The 14830-nt window shown below is 38.9% G+C and overlaps 4 protein-coding genes across 4 annotated transcripts; 1 reads left to right on the top strand and 3 right to left on the bottom strand.

The window, feature by feature from the left end:
* On the bottom strand, positions 387–2366 carry LOC104698936. Its single transcript, XM_010414308.1, has 6 exons — positions 1809–2366; positions 1624–1734; positions 1324–1456; positions 1080–1265; positions 750–999; positions 387–576 (listed from the first exon to the last, which is right to left on the bottom strand). The coding sequence occupies exons 1-6, from the start codon at positions 2364–2366 to the stop codon at positions 387–389; spliced, it is 1428 nt and encodes a 475-aa protein (XP_010412610.1).
* Positions 6873–10887, top strand: LOC104790933 (ATP-dependent zinc metalloprotease FTSH 7, chloroplastic-like; the record flags this gene model as incomplete). The annotated part of the gene is made up of 13 exons (XM_010516730.2): positions 6873–7775; positions 7919–7981; positions 8058–8192; positions 8308–8373; positions 8466–8651; positions 8744–8830; positions 8918–9031; positions 9118–9242; positions 9338–9446; positions 9525–9650; positions 9751–10071; positions 10160–10283; positions 10419–10887. Coding segments are annotated over 13 exons (2487 nt in total), but the record flags the coding sequence as incomplete, so codon positions are not given.
* On the bottom strand, positions 11126–11708 carry LOC104790932. Its single transcript, XM_010516729.2, has one exon. It carries the CDS (start codon positions 11615–11617, stop codon positions 11231–11233), a length of 387 nt encoding a protein of 128 aa, XP_010515031.1. The 5' UTR covers positions 11618–11708; the 3' UTR covers positions 11126–11230.
* Positions 12198–14506, bottom strand: LOC104790934. The gene is made up of 3 exons (XM_010516731.2): positions 14389–14506; positions 12938–14286; positions 12198–12793 (listed from the first exon to the last, which is right to left on the bottom strand). The coding sequence occupies exons 2-3, from the start codon at positions 14248–14250 to the stop codon at positions 12541–12543; spliced, it is 1566 nt and encodes a 521-aa protein (XP_010515033.1). The 5' UTR covers positions 14251–14286; positions 14389–14506; the 3' UTR covers positions 12198–12540.

The raw sequence follows: 14830 nt of genomic DNA on the forward strand, positions 1-14830 counted from the left end.
TCAACTGAAATTGTATGAAACTGATTGCCATTGAATATGTAACCCATCTACGATCTTGCGCAATGACGAGGACGATATGCTAACCACTTAAGTATATCTTCATGATGATCAGAATTGATAGGTATCTATTTCAAAAAATTGACAAGTGTCATTGACTGGAAATAATTATATGATTTATAAAACTCAGAAAAATACAAAACATACCTGTTCTTTTAACCATGAGGCAAATTTCTCCTCCATAACGTTGCTGAATCACGTCTACACCTTTCACTAGAATCTTGTAGATGTTGTAGGTGCATGCTTAATTTTTTTTTTTTTAAAAAAACAAAACTTCAATTACATGTAATTAAAACAAACTTAACCAAAGAGACTCTTAATAAAACAACTTACTCTACATAAGGATCAAGCAAGGCCATATTGTGAATCACAGCAAGATGTGCTATGTTCCTCTCATTGTTAGTGAGAGTACATGAAGTGCCTGCTGATATAGGACGACCCTCCAGTATAGAGCAATTCTCATAATCATCATTTCTATCGAGTTCCTCATCAGCATTTGTTGTTTTTTTCAAAAAATCACTGCAGAATCGCATGCATTCCTCAGCGAGATATGCTTCAGCAATACAACCCTCTTGCAGTGTTTCTTACAAAGTCCTTCATAACTTTCATGTACCTGGGGATGAAACACATGGACCTTATAAGTATAATATGTTATTCTAAACCAAACAAAGTTACAAGTTACGAGATTGTACCTCTCAAATGGGTACATCCAGCGAAAATGAACTGGTCCACATAACCGAGCTTTCCTGCCTAAGTGTACAGTCAAATGCACCATTATATCAAAGAATTTTGGTGGAAAGAACCTCTCGAACATGCAGATAGTTTCCACAATTTCATGCTCGATTACAGAAATTGTCTCTCTGTCAATCACTCGCTGACACAGTTGGTTGAAGAAAGCACATAAGCGTCCAATAGCTATCCTTACACCTTTAGGTAACAAACCTATAAATAAAGAACATGAGAGATTAAAAACATAACAGCAAATTGTTGAATTAATAAAGCTAAAATGACTCAAATTATACCTCTAATTGCAACCGGAAGAAGTTGTTGCATCAACACATGATAATCATGTGATTTAAGTCCTTTGATGGTATAATCTTCCATCTTAATGCATCTTGAAATATTTGAACAATAACCATCTGGACCTCTGAAGTCAAATAGGCGCTTACAGAATACTTTCTTCTCAGTTTTGGACAAAGACCAAGGAGCTGGAGGAAGATATGTTATTTTTTCATGGACTTAGGGGATGCAAATCCTTCCTAATACCAAGAAGTTGCAGATCTTTTCGAGCATTAACACCATCCTTTGATTTCCCACAATGCAAAAATGTAGCAACCAGACTAGCCGCAACATTTCTATCTACGTGCATCACGTCTAAATTATGTCTGACCGGCATTTCCTAGACAAATTCAATCAAGATAATAAAAAGAATGGTTAAGACTTTTCTTTTTTAACAATATATGGTATATAAAGTATGATCCAAATTAACATATAATCTTACCTTCCATAAGGTAATTTAAATAAGATTGAGCGCTTCTTCCATCTGGATAAGTCCTCTTCATCTACCTCTTCTTCTTCTTCTTCTTCTTCTGATTCATCATTAGTATCAGAAGCAGAGTCAACACAATCTTTCATCTTCCTCTTTCTTCCAGTTACTCTTACATTTCCAAAATCATTCTTGTAGTTTTTGAGTATTTGATATATGTTATGACCAGTCAGAATCCTACCTCTTCTTCCATGCTCAAATTTACCATCAAACCATGCTTTCTTTCCTCATAAATATTACTGGGTGGCAGAGACTTCCGATGAGACATGTATATGTGCTTTCTGCAATTACTCAACCACAAATTGTCTGTGTGTTTCCCGCAGACAGGACAATCCATTTTACTTTTTACTTTACAGCCTGCTAGATTTCCATATGCTGGAAAATCCTGTATGGTCCAGAGAAGCATTGCCCTTAACGTGAATGTGGTGTGACTGAATGCATCATACGTTAACTCTCCCTTCTCCCACAGATGGTTGAGATCCTCTATCATGGGTTCGAAATACACATCTATATTGTTTCCAGGTTGAGTGGGACCAGGTATCAGCAATGTCAACATTATGTTCTCCTCTTTCATACACTTGTCAGGTGGCATGTTGTAATTCACTAGCAGAACATGCCATGCACTATTGTTAACATTCTTCATGTTGAAAGGATTAAACCCATCTGTGGAGAGTCCAAGCCTAATATTCCTTTCTTCTGCAGCAAATGACGGGTACTTCTCATTCATTTGATCCCACGTCACAAAATCCACAGGATGACGCATTTTTCCATCGGTGCTCTTATTAGTGAAATGCCATCGTAAGTCTTTGGCTATTTCCTCTGACCTGAACATTCTCTTGAGACGTGGAATGATCGGAAGTACCTAAGTACTTTCTGTGGAATACCTTTCTTCACCTCACCAGTTCTTGTGTTAATTTTCCATCGTGAGGAATTGCATTTAGGACAATTGTCCAGCTCCTGCAACTGATGTCTAAATAAACAACAGTCGTTTACACAAGCGTCTATTTTCTCATAACCCATATCAAAAGATTTCAGAAACTTCTTCACCTCGTACAAGGAAGTGAGCAATTCATTATCCTTGGGTAGCATCTGTGACAAAGTCTCAAGCAGAAGATCGAGGCTTCTGTCAGACCAACCACTCTGTGTCTTTAGTCTAAAAAGTGAAACAATCGTCGAGAGCTTGTTGTGGTTTGCACATCCCGGATATAATGGTGTTTCTGCATCAGCTAGCCTTGCTAGAAACTCATCCTCTTCTTTTTCATCACCCTCAGCAACCTCACTTAAATCAACCTGACTAACCATCTCTTCATCTATAAATTCAGCAGCTTTGAACAACCCTAAAATCTCCTGGTTCCACTGACTTGCGTTCTTTTTACACTCAGTCCCTGATTTCACTTCTCCATGATGATACCAGTCCTCCCGCAACTTATAACTCAAATCCATTCCCCTTGTTACTAGATGATCAACAACATCACCGCCTGAGTGACGATCTACGTTGCGACAGTCAATGCACGGGCAAATAATCATCGCAATCTCTCCTAAACCTGCAGTCACAGACCTCACAAATTCCAAGTACCTCTCTCATACCTAGGATCAGCTCTGCGGTGAAGTAAGATGAAAGCAAAAAAAAAAATTCAATGAGAACTTTTAAATATCTTTAACATAACCATAAAACCAATAAGTACATCACTATATAATGGTCTCAGATACCTTTTAAGATGAACCCATGTCTTTTCTACCATTATATGTGCTTACCCGGCCGGAAAAGAAAACAAACCCATAAGAATAACTCACACAACAAACAAACACATTCACCACAGTTTATAAAAACGAAATATCAAACATGCATCCAAGTCATTCAACTCTAAAACCAATCAATCAAATATCCGTCTTAATGAGATGTGATTGTGACAACTAACCTCTGTGTTCTGATGCAAACAGGCGGATATCAGCTAAGTTCGACGCTACTGAGACAGATACGGCAAAAGACGGAGATCGGCTGAGCTTACAGATGCGGCAACAGACGGATATCGGCTAATCTACTGAGACAGAGACGGAGAGAGACAGAGACGGAGAGAGACGAAGACGGAGAGAGACGGAGGCGGAGAGAGATGGAGGCGGAGAGAGACGGAGGCGGAGAGAGACGGGGGCGGAGAGAGACGGGGGCGGAGAGATTCAGAGATAGATGGAGACAGAGAGTGACGGAGAATCGAGTTTTCAGACTGAGATCTGATGTAGTCGAAAAGCTTTTTTTTTTCTCTTGTTTGGTCAAAGTGTAATAAAGTGAGACATTGAGAATCGATATTTTATTTGGTAAGTTGGGAAACACCAAAATATTTTGCCTCCACAACCAGTTTCCAGCTACAATAGTTATTTTTATGTTCCCGCTTAATGAAAAACATTTTCAGCGTTAATCTAATGCTACGAAATACGTAACATCTGATTTTGGTACTTTTAGTAGCAGTTCATAAATTTGTGCTACAACGAAATGCTACCGAAGCTCATATTTCTTGAGTGTGTTTTTTGTGTTCCCATAAGATTCTTTCTTGTTTTAACAATATGATGTGGATTCTTGGTTATATTAGTTGAAGCATCCCAATCAGAGAAAACCTTGTTGTATTGAAGAGGAAAAGGAGGAAACAATATTCCTTAAGGCTGAAGATCAAAATTATTCTCGAGGTACTTACCCTCACATTACCTTGTGAAACGAAAAAAAGTTAACACGCTAAACATTTTGCTTAAAAATATACTATTCAGCTTAGCTCTTGGTCCTTCGCATTTCCATATGTACTCGCAGTTAGTTACATCTCAAGAGGTAAGTTCATCTCTTGAATGCCAACATACTTTGCTTTGCCGGAATTACAACATAAGTTTGAATACAGTTGTTTCTGGTTTGTAATCTTTGGTTATAATGTCAATTCCTGCAGTTGAAGAATCATCAGTTGATTGGTCGAGTGATGGTCGTGGATGCACCAAAGATCCCTGAATTCAGACAGAAGTTGAAGTCTCTCATTGACGACCAGTAATGAACATCTTCTTCTTCTTAAAGATTTCGGCTAACGGCTCTGTTGTTTATCGAACTCCGCCAGTTTTGATGAGATTATTAAAGTGCTAAGGTTTTGTTGTTCTCCGACTTTCCTCCCCTGCATATTACTGGAACTGAGACAATGTCTATTAGCTTTTCTTTTTTTGCTAAAGGGTTTATCTGAAAAAGATTCTTAATTGTAGACTTGGATTAGAAATAGAGGTACTAGTTCTTTTCTTTGTGGTTACTACATTAGAGATCTTGGAGAAACAAAACGCACGAGCTTGTGTAAACTTTTGTATTTTAGCTTTTGAAACTCAAATGAGATGTTTTCGAAAACAGTAACGTTGACAAAAAGTACTCAAGTATGTGTGGTGGATCACGCCGCTAGAGGAATACACTGATAAAAATATAAAACAATATGAACTGTAATATGTATTCGTTTCGTATATAGTCATTAGTCAGTTGTCTTTTTGTAATATGTATTTTTGAGGAGGCGATATGTATTTGTTTCGTAAAACAATATGAACTGTATATGTATTTGTTTCGTATGAATAGCAAAAGTTGTCTTTTTCCTCAAAATTGAATACACTAATATGTAATTTAATTAAACAAATACATATTAAAATAAAAAGTTTAAATGATTGAAATAAGGCATAGCAGATTTGAGAATTTGTATTAATTTTTTTATAAATATACATTTTTAATAAACTAACAAAAAAAAAATAGATAGTATGACATTTGAGAGTCTATTTTATTTTTTATAAAAACACATGTATAAAAGTATTCTACTTATGTTTTGTTTATATTTGGCATATGTTTTGCTTATTTTCTTCTTAGTTTACTTTTTTTTTCTTTAAAATATATGTAAGATTACGTACATGCAAAATTTTATCAGAGAAATTAGTTAGAGAAATTAATTATAGGTAATATTATCCATCAAGCCATGTATGTATGTATAAGGAGAATTTAAACTTCGACAATTTAAATTTTACTTAATATTAAGTACTTGTGCGGTGGTGGATACATGATATGCAATTTAATTTTGAGGGGTTACTCATGAACCACATACATCAGTTGCCCACAGCTGCTAGGCTCTCTGTGGTTCATAAGTGGTACAATGACATTGGTTTTAAAGAAATTTATCATCCAAATGAAAAAGCAGATGAGGAATATGGATATTTCCTTCTCCTTACAGGATTTGGTATTGATTATCATGGTAGAGCCTTTTGGGAATCTCAGGATTCTCGCGGATTGATGTAATAGCTTTGAAGAAAATCGCTTGGTCCCGTGCTTACAAGATGAATCGCGCATGAGAATATCTCGTTTGCTCTTTCTCTATCCATAATGCTCGTCACTTTCGTTCGGTATTCCTTGTAGTTTTTCAGCTGTTGGTTCAATGTGATTGCGTTCTAACAATATAATAAACCACAAAATGTTAAAAAAACATTCCGGTTAACTAACTTTATAGTCTGATTAAATCGGATTAATGATTAATTACGTATAATAGGATAGTTCTGTCAAAAAAACCGGAAGTACCAGAGGCGAAATTGGAAATTTGTCCCATTTGCATCTTGGCTAAGGTACGGCACCGGATAAGAAGTGAATCCTAGATTCTCAGCTACTCAAAGAACAACAAAAAGAGCCTAAGGAGTAAGGAATAAGAAATGATAGATGTTACTATATAGTATATACACGTGAATAGTGGGTTAGGCTGGATGGAACTAAAGTTTACAAATGATTCAGAGACATTTATAATTTAAGTTATATTAGTTTAACAGTTTGAAGTTTCGGTTTATAGCCTATAGAAGAGCTTTGAAGTTTGAAGGTAATATACAAATGATCCAGAGACATTTATAATTTATTCGTATTAAGACCATACTAGAATTTTGGATTGAGTGATTTTTGGTTTTTTATTTTCTTCTAAAAGAGTAGGATTTGAGTAGGCCTAGTTTGGGCCTCTTTAGACCCCAAGAAACTCTTAATCTTTCTTCAATTATAATCCACGTGTTCCCTTTTGGACCATGTGGTTCAGTGCGTCGTGTCACACTGGATTACTCGGCTTTACCGGTGCCCGGTGTTCTAATTTAGTCGCCCCTAGTGACATCGACGGTCAAATTTTAATCTAACGATCGATCTAACGGTCAATATTCGAAGTTGAATTTCCCAGCAAACCTCTGTCGTCTTGAATTAGACAGATGGATATAAAAAAAAACGAAATATGAAATGTGCGTTCTTTGATTTCCCCAATTTCTAGGGTTTCGAAATTATGACTCTACTACTACTACAACCTTCGAATTTGCTCAACCAAGAATCAACGCTAGGTTCAAATTCGCTACTTGTGTTAGTCATAATACTCTATTGTACTCGAAAGCTTCGAGCTTTTTCAACCATCGTTGTAGGGTTTATCCCCAGAACCCGAATCGCTTCGTCTCCAACTCAATCCCGCTTCCTCTGGAGAAGAAGAAGAAAGCTGTTACGGTGTTGAGAAATCAAGAAAGGTTTAATCTTTTTGATGGGTTTTCTAAGAATACGAGCAGAAGAGTTGTTGTGAATTGTCAAGAAGATGATGATCAGAGAGAGGGTCCGAGTGAGAGTAGTGAGGATGAAGAAAGAAGCCAGAGTACTCCGGCTAAGTCGGGTTCATCGTCGAAGCAAGGGGAAGATAAGGTGTGGCGGTCATCATCAAAGGGGAAGAAGAAGAAGTGGCAGTGGCAGCCTATAATCCAAGCTCAGGGGATTGGAGTTTTGTTGTTGCAATTGGGTGTTGTTATGTTTGTGATGCGATTGCTTTGGCCTGGGATACCTTTACCTGGATCGGAGCCTCGAGTTCAGACGACTTTCGTCAGTGTGCCGTATAGTGAGTTTTTAAGTAAAGTTAATAGTAACCAGGTTCAGAAGGTGGAGGTTGATGGGGTTCAAGTTTTGTTTAAGTTAAGAGATGATGGAAAGTGGAAAGAGAGTGGCAGTAATAGGTTGTCAGAGTCGTCTGAATCGCTGCTTAGAACTGTGTCTCCCACGAAACGAGTTGTGTATTCCACCACAAGACCCGGTGACATCAAAACACCATATGAGAAGATGCTTGGGAATAATGTGGAATTCGGATCTCCTGAGAAACGCTCTGGGGGTTTCTTCAACTCTGGATTGGTAAGGCCACTGGTGGCATTTTTCACTATTTGTGCTACTCCTTAAATAGGATGGCTTTTTCAAAAGAATGGACTTTATTTTCACTTTTCGCAAGCATTTATTCGAAAAGTTTTTTTTTTTTTTTTTTTTATCTGTTGTTGCAGATAGCTCTTTTCTACATAGCGGTGCTTGCAGGGCTTATTCGATTCCCTCTTAGCTTCTCCACGGTTTGTATCTCCATTATATTTCAGTATGGTGGTTTAAATTATTTCAAGTTCCTAAAAAAGCTATGGTTGTACACAGAATACAACTGGCCAGCTTAGGACCCGGAAGTCTAGTGGTCCGGATGGGGGAAAAGTCTCTGGTGGAGGTGAAACAATCACTTTTGCAGATGTTGCAGGTGTTGATGAAGCAAAGGAAGAGCTAGAAGAAATTGTGGTAGGTTTTTCAGTCTTTAAAGACTTTGCAAGTGCTTATTGATGGTCAGATTGATTGTTAGAACATTATTCTCAGTCTAGTATTTGTCTTTTTACACATGGATTAATTGATGCAGGAATTTCTTAGAAATCCTGACAAGTATGTCCGTCTAGGTGCACGTCCTCCGCGTGGTGTCCTATTGGTGAGTTATATCATTTGATTTCACTTTAATCTGATATTGGTTACAATGGCTCTCCTCTAGACTTTGATGCCTTTGATTCTTTTCTTTTCCAGGTTGGTCTCCCCGGAACAGGGAAAACCCTTCTTGCAAAGGCTGTTGCTGGGGAAGCTGAAGTCCCCTTCATAAGTTGTTCTGCAAGTGAGTTTGTAGAGCTGTATGTCGGCATGGGCGCCTCACGTGTAAGGGATCTTTTTGCACGGGCCAAGAAGGAAGCTCCATCAATTATATTTATTGATGAGGTTAGTATCCGTAGTCGATGTCAGATTACTTCTAGTACGTTATACCTCTGGGCATCTTAAACGAGTTTTTCTATTTCCTTTTCATGCTCCAGATAGATGCTGTGGCAAAAAGCCGTGATGGTAAATTCCGAGTCGGCAACAACGACGAAAGAGAGCAAACTTTGAATCAGTTGCTTACGGTTAGTCTGCTTTCATGCACCTTTCCTGCATAAGTAGCACGCTTGATTTTTCCTTGAATCATTTACATGTTGGAAACTTTTCTGCAGGAGATGGATGGTTTTGATAGCAACTCTGCAGTTATCGTTCTTGGAGCTACAAATCGTGCTGATGTCTTAGACCCGGCCCTGCGTCGTCCTGGGAGATTTGATCGTGTTGTTACGGTTGGTAGAATGGATTAACTCTTTATATTTGTAAATAGTTAGGCATTTTGATAAGGTTCTCTCAAAGGCACTGATGCATTTTTCAGGTGGAAACGCCTGACAAAATTGGAAGAGAATCCATCTTGAGAGTCCATGTGTCAAAGAAAGAGCTTCCTTTAGGACATGATGTCAACCTTGGTAATATTGCCTCAATGACCACTGGTTTTACGGGGTACAGTTTTCTATACTATCGCTGATTTGAAATTTCTTCAGTTATACGTTTTTGGGTGTATAGTATCTCATAAACACTTTTGTCCTATTTTGCAGGGCAGACCTTGCAAACTTGGTAAATGAGGCTGCCTTGCTAGCTGGAAGACAGAACAAGGGGACTGTTGAGAAAATTGACTTCATTCAAGCTGTGGAGCGATCAATAGCGGTACCTCTATAACTTTCTGTTCTATTGATTATGTAAGGCAAGTGTCAAAATATGATTTTTACAAAGCATATATTTCAGGGCATAGAGAAAAAATCTGCGAGGCTAAAAGGCAATGAGAAGGCAGTGGTTGCAAGACATGAAGCTGGGCATGCAGTGGTTGGTACTGCTGTTGCAAATCTTCTTACTGGACAGCCACGTGTGGAGGTAAAATGCAAATAAAAATTTTATATATGTATGCTCATTGTCTCTGTTCTTTAATTTCTGTAGATGATTCAAGTCTTCCTCATCTTCATTGTGTTGTCAGAAATTAAGCATATTGCCAAGAACAGGAGGGGCCTTGGGATTTACATATATTCCTCCTACCAGTGAAGACAGATATTTGCTCTTCATTGATGAACTTCTTGGACGTCTGGTTACCCTTCTTGGAGGTCGTGCAGCTGAAGAAGTTGTATACTCAGGACGTATATCAACAGGTGCATTTGACGATATAAGGCGGGCGACTGATATGGCATACAAGGCCGTAGCTGAATATGGTCTTAACCAAAAAATCGGACCTGTGTCTGTGGCTACACTTTCTGGTGGTGGGATTGACGACTCTGGAGGCTCACCATGGGGAAGAGACCAGGTTACAGTCATTTCGCATTGCAGTTTGCTAGGTTTCTATAATATCCCTTGAAATAATGCAAGAGCTAACCTTCCATGTTACAACACAGGGGAAACTAGTTGATCTTGTTCAAAAAGAAGTGACAATTTTGTTACAATCTGCCCTTGATGTTGCGCTGTCTGTTGTACGCGCTAATCCAGATGTATTGGAAGGTCTTGGTGCTCAACTTGAAGGTATAGTAGTATAAGTTTATTTACTCTCATCGAAACAGATTTTGAAAACGCTTAGGACACTATAAGATATCATCGCTAAAAGTTTTGTTCTTCCATGGCTTTGCTCATTTCGATAAATGTCATGTTTTGGTGCAGAGAAAGAGAAAGTAGAGGGTGAAGAACTGCAGAAGTGGTTAAGTATGGTGGTTGCACCAGAAGAACTCGCAGTCTTTGTCAAAGGAAAGCAAGAGCTTCTACTCCCGGCACAAGCTAGCTCCAGTTAACAGCTACTATGTTCTATCATCAATTATAACCATAAAGACAGTTTCTAACACGGTTTATCAGCTCTTTCCTGGCTGCCTTCTGGTATCTCCAGGTCAGGTCTAGTTATCATCATTGCCTAAGCATAGCATTCATGGTTCCAGCATGCGTTGAACACTTGAATCAAAATTGGAAGAACCATATTGGAGTATGACTCTGGTGATATAACTCATAGATGTTTGTTATTCTTGCTAGATACAGTCTCTTAAAGAGAACTTGGCAAAAGTGTATAATTGATTTGGATGTATAAAAAGCCTTCACATATTATATCTGCTTTGAAAATAGTGTGAATCACACTCTTGAATTCCTACAAGGTCCTCTTTGTATATGAATCATCCCTTTGCTCTGTTCTTGAAAGGACTTATGTATGTGTAACGCAGCTCTTAAAGGACACGCACAAAAGGTTGCATTAGCATTACTCATTTTAGTCCGCAAAAATTGGCGTTAGCATTACTCATACTACTCTATTATTCTCAGATTTCTCGAAGTAGTGAGTGAATCTTGATAATTGTTCAGAAAAACAATAACTAGACCATGTGATGTCAAAGAAGATGAAGAAAGAGTAGCTTATATATAATTGAAATCCGAAGAATTATAGAGAATAAAAACAGAGGCATAAACAATGCAAATTACTATACATGTTTCTTTTATTTTTTGAAGAGGCCACCTAAGCCACCAAATCCACCTTCGTTCTTCTTCGGGGCAACAGGCGTTGGAGCTGAGTTCTTACCACCGCGAACGCTTCCTCTGCCACTGGTTGTGCCACTGCTTTTGGTAGCTCCTTTGCCACTGGTACTGCCACTGCTTCTGCTACCTCCTTTGCCGCTGGCAGTGCCACTGCTTCTGGAAGCTTGTTTCTCCTCCACCTTCTGAAGAATTGGATCAGTCTCGTAGAACTGATCTTGCTTTGTCATAAACCCAAGAACAAAGTCGATGGGATTCTTCTCCTCCTTTGCGGGGCCTGAAGCTCCCTTTGCGCCTGTGGCGTAAACCCTGACGGTGGCCGGAGCAAATGACAGAAGTGAAGAAACCATTGTTGCTTATCTCCTCTCTTCTTCTTCTTCTTCTCTTTCCCTGTTTATTTTTTTTATCGGAACTGTGTGTTTGTCTGTCTGTTTTCGTGTGGCATTGATTACAAAAGGATTATAATGAGGTTGGGTGAATCTGAGCCGTTGGATTTTTCTTGGCACAAGCTCTCCACAAGTGTCTTATCCTCTTTCTCTTTCCCCTTCACACATTTTTCTTAAATTACTTGGATACATCATTTTTATTTTGGTTTTAATATTTTTTTAGATATATTTGGGCACAAATATGTAGTAAATTTGTGATTATATTATTTGTAAGAGGTTCTTAAAATGGAAGATTGCACATAGTCATATTCTCCCATTTGTCTGATTTATTTCTTCAAGTGTAACATATGAACGAGGAAGAGACACGCCTTGGTTTTTTCACTTTTTGAGTGTGCAATGTTGTCCCATGTAAAAGTTGTGGCTGAAATTGGGCCGAGGCCCATTTGTTGGAAAAGGTTGTTCAACGCTAGAGCGGTAGACTCTTGTGTGTGAGTCTCTGTTTAGCACCACAACACTGCTGAACGAAGCTCAAAGACGGTAACAATTACATTAAACGATGCAAATATGCTCACTTATTATTTCACCAAAAGCAATGCTCAGTGATTATTATTAGTAGTGTTGGATCTACACATGTTCTTTCTTATTGGACGCATCCATGATCAGTAGACCAATGGAATCTGCGACCGTATTTACTACTGAGTGGAAAGTTAGGCAAAAGCCAAAACAAAAAAACAAAAAGAACCAAAGAGAAGCAATGCTCATCAGCTGCACTGGTTCACTCAAAAACACTACTTACAGTTTTCCTCTTGCTTCTATCGTGTACCTAAGTTCTGTCCCTGTCTCTTCACTGCAGACTGCCGCTAACAAACCACAACATTCACTCGTTCCTAAGCCATTTCCTGAGGAGACTCAGACGATTCTAATGGGAAACATGTTTCTTCACCACCCGTTTGCCAGAGGAAGTTGGCGTAGTTGGCGGCGTGGAAGGAGTTGGTAGGGTCTGCAGATATAGCTTCGAGAAAGTTTTCCTCAGCCGCCCAGAGATCGTCCCGAACTTTCCACAGGAAGATAGCGTATTTGCTGTACGCTTCCGCATCTACATCTTCTGACTCTATGGCTTTCTTGAAGCAGTTCTCCGCTCTAATACACATCCAAAAGCAAACATCATTTGTCAAGTTCCAAAGTTACATAGATTCATGACCAATCTACACACCTTTGATGTTCAATGAGCCAAGTGCAAGAATATACTTCACAAAGTACAAGTAATAAACACTTGAATGTTACCTGTCGTAGTCTTGAGTAACGAGGTAAAGGAACTGAGCGTAGTTAGCTAGGAGCAGATGGTTGTCCGGCTCTTGAGCCAAACCAATCTTATATAAAAGCTCTGTTCTAGTGTGATTGGCATAATCATCCAACTCAATCCTTGCACTGACCGGTGAAACAAATCTCAATCTCATGTCACGATCAACAGGGGAATCTTGCATTTGAACAGCTTCTTCAACCATCGAATTCCACAGACTCCTCTCCTCTTCTCTAATCCCTTCTCCTGAAACCGAGTCTCGGTGTAACGGTAAGTGGGAACCTAACCATTTGGATCCATCAATCCCTTTACCATCTCTTCCACTTACACTAGACTCCTTAAATGAAGAAAAATCAATCCTTTGATGCGTCTGATCTGAACCTTTATTAACCAATGGCACGTCTTTTGTCTCCTCTGAGTGTGGAGGAGATGCTGCAATAGGTAGATTTGATGCAACTGAATGCACAGTGTAGTTCGCCAATAAAACCATCACATAAACCATCAAAGTAGGTGTCTGAGAGAAGACGCGTTGGAAAATCCAAAGCAAAGAAGCACGCATCTCTTTCTTAACCTGCCTAAGAACACCCACCCTAGTCTGCAAGGCAAAGCTATGAAGCTCCTCAAACATGAAAACCATAGAAGAAAAAGCTCTATTGATAGAACAATAACTAGATGCACTAGCTTCTTTAAGCGCTTCTTCTTGTAACTTCCTCTTTATTATCCTAAGTGACAGAGGCAAATCAACACTGTTTGCTTTCATTTCAATGCTTGAATGGTTAACCATCTCTGCCCACGGTGCTTCCAAAGAAGCAAAACCAGGAACAGACTCTTGTAATAGCTTCACAGAACCAAATCTACGACTACCTACTGGTTCTGATTTGTGTTTGTTCTCTTCTTCGTCTTCTTGCCCTGCAATCCTGAATTGTGAGGCTAACTCCTGCATCTTTACAGAGAAGGCTTCGTTGGAGAAGAAACCTGAGCTCGCACTACAAACTCTCCTTAACGAACTATTATTTCTCTTCACCACATCTGTTGTTACCTTAGAGAATTCCCAAAGCTCACAAGATTCAGATCGGTGAAGCTTCCCAGATTGTGTTCCAAGAAACGTGGAAGGTTTTAAACTACTCTGACAAGATAAAGAACCTCCAAAAACGGAGGAGGCATCTCCGGCTCTTCCACGAGAAGAACGACGGCGTTTTGAGGAAGTTAGGGTTTGAGAAAACGACGGACATTGAGGAATCGTCGTGTGACGTCCTGACCAATGAAACGACGTCGTGGTAGCTACTTTCACCTCCATTGTTTACGAAGAGACGCAAATAAAAGATCTCAGAATCTGTATAAATCGAGAAAAAAAAACTACAAAGATTAAAGACAAAATTGATTACGAGAAATTGAAAGATAGAGAGAATGTGAGAGAGAGAGAGAGGTAGAGAACCTTCTTGGTGAGTTTTCAAATTCGTTCGGTTGAAATAGATTTTCTCGGGAAAATTTTGGGTTTGTGAGGCCAAAATCGAATTCAGTGGCTCTCTCCTGAAATTTGTTTACAAACAAAGAAGAAGAAGAAGACAAAAAGCCCTTATACGTAAAATATTTAGCTTAAAAATATAATAATAGAGTCAATTACCGGATATAGCCGGTGATAAGGCGCGTGCTATTTTAGAGAAGAGATTAGATATTTTTTAATCTACGGGCGGAGACGGTTACAGGTGCTGAATGATAAAACTGAGCAACGCGGTTTATTAGGGCAAAAAAGAAAAAACCTACGGATGGTAATAAATCACGTGTTGGGTTTGATAAAGCTGGCTTGATAGTATTTGACACGTACGGGATTGGAGATGGGTTCACGGGCCGCGAGGCCGAGGACATTGTAGAATAAT

The sequence above is a fragment of the Camelina sativa genome, chromosome 6 (assembly GCF_000633955.1).
Source record: "Camelina sativa cultivar DH55 chromosome 6, Cs, whole genome shotgun sequence".
In the NCBI taxonomy this organism is placed as follows: Eukaryota; Viridiplantae; Streptophyta; class Magnoliopsida; order Brassicales; family Brassicaceae; genus Camelina; species Camelina sativa.

Bases quoted from the DNA above. Each gene is read 5' to 3' on its own strand.
- LOC104698936 (XM_010414308.1), bottom strand. From the start codon at position 2,366: ATGCGTCATCCTGTGGATTTTGTGACGTGGGATCAAATGAATGAGAAG. The intron at 1,266-1,323 runs GTATTAGGAAGG...ATCTTCCTCCAG, and splicing joins AAAAGATCTGCAACTTCTTG to CTCCTTGGTCTTTGTCCAAA. The intron at 577-749 runs GTACAATCTCGT...GCGATTCTGCAG, and splicing joins TGGATGTACCCATTTGAGAG to TGATTTTTTGAAAAAAACAA.
- LOC104790932 (XM_010516729.2), bottom strand. From the start codon at position 11,617: ATGGTTTCTTCACTTCTGTCATTTGCTCCGGCCACCGTCAGGGTTTAC.
- LOC104790934 (XM_010516731.2), bottom strand. From the start codon at position 14,250: ATGGAGGTGAAAGTAGCTACCACGACGTCGTTTCATTGGTCAGGACGT. The intron at 12,794-12,937 runs GTAACATTCAAG...GATGTGTATTAG, and splicing joins GTTACTCAAGACTACGACAG to AGCGGAGAACTGCTTCAAGA.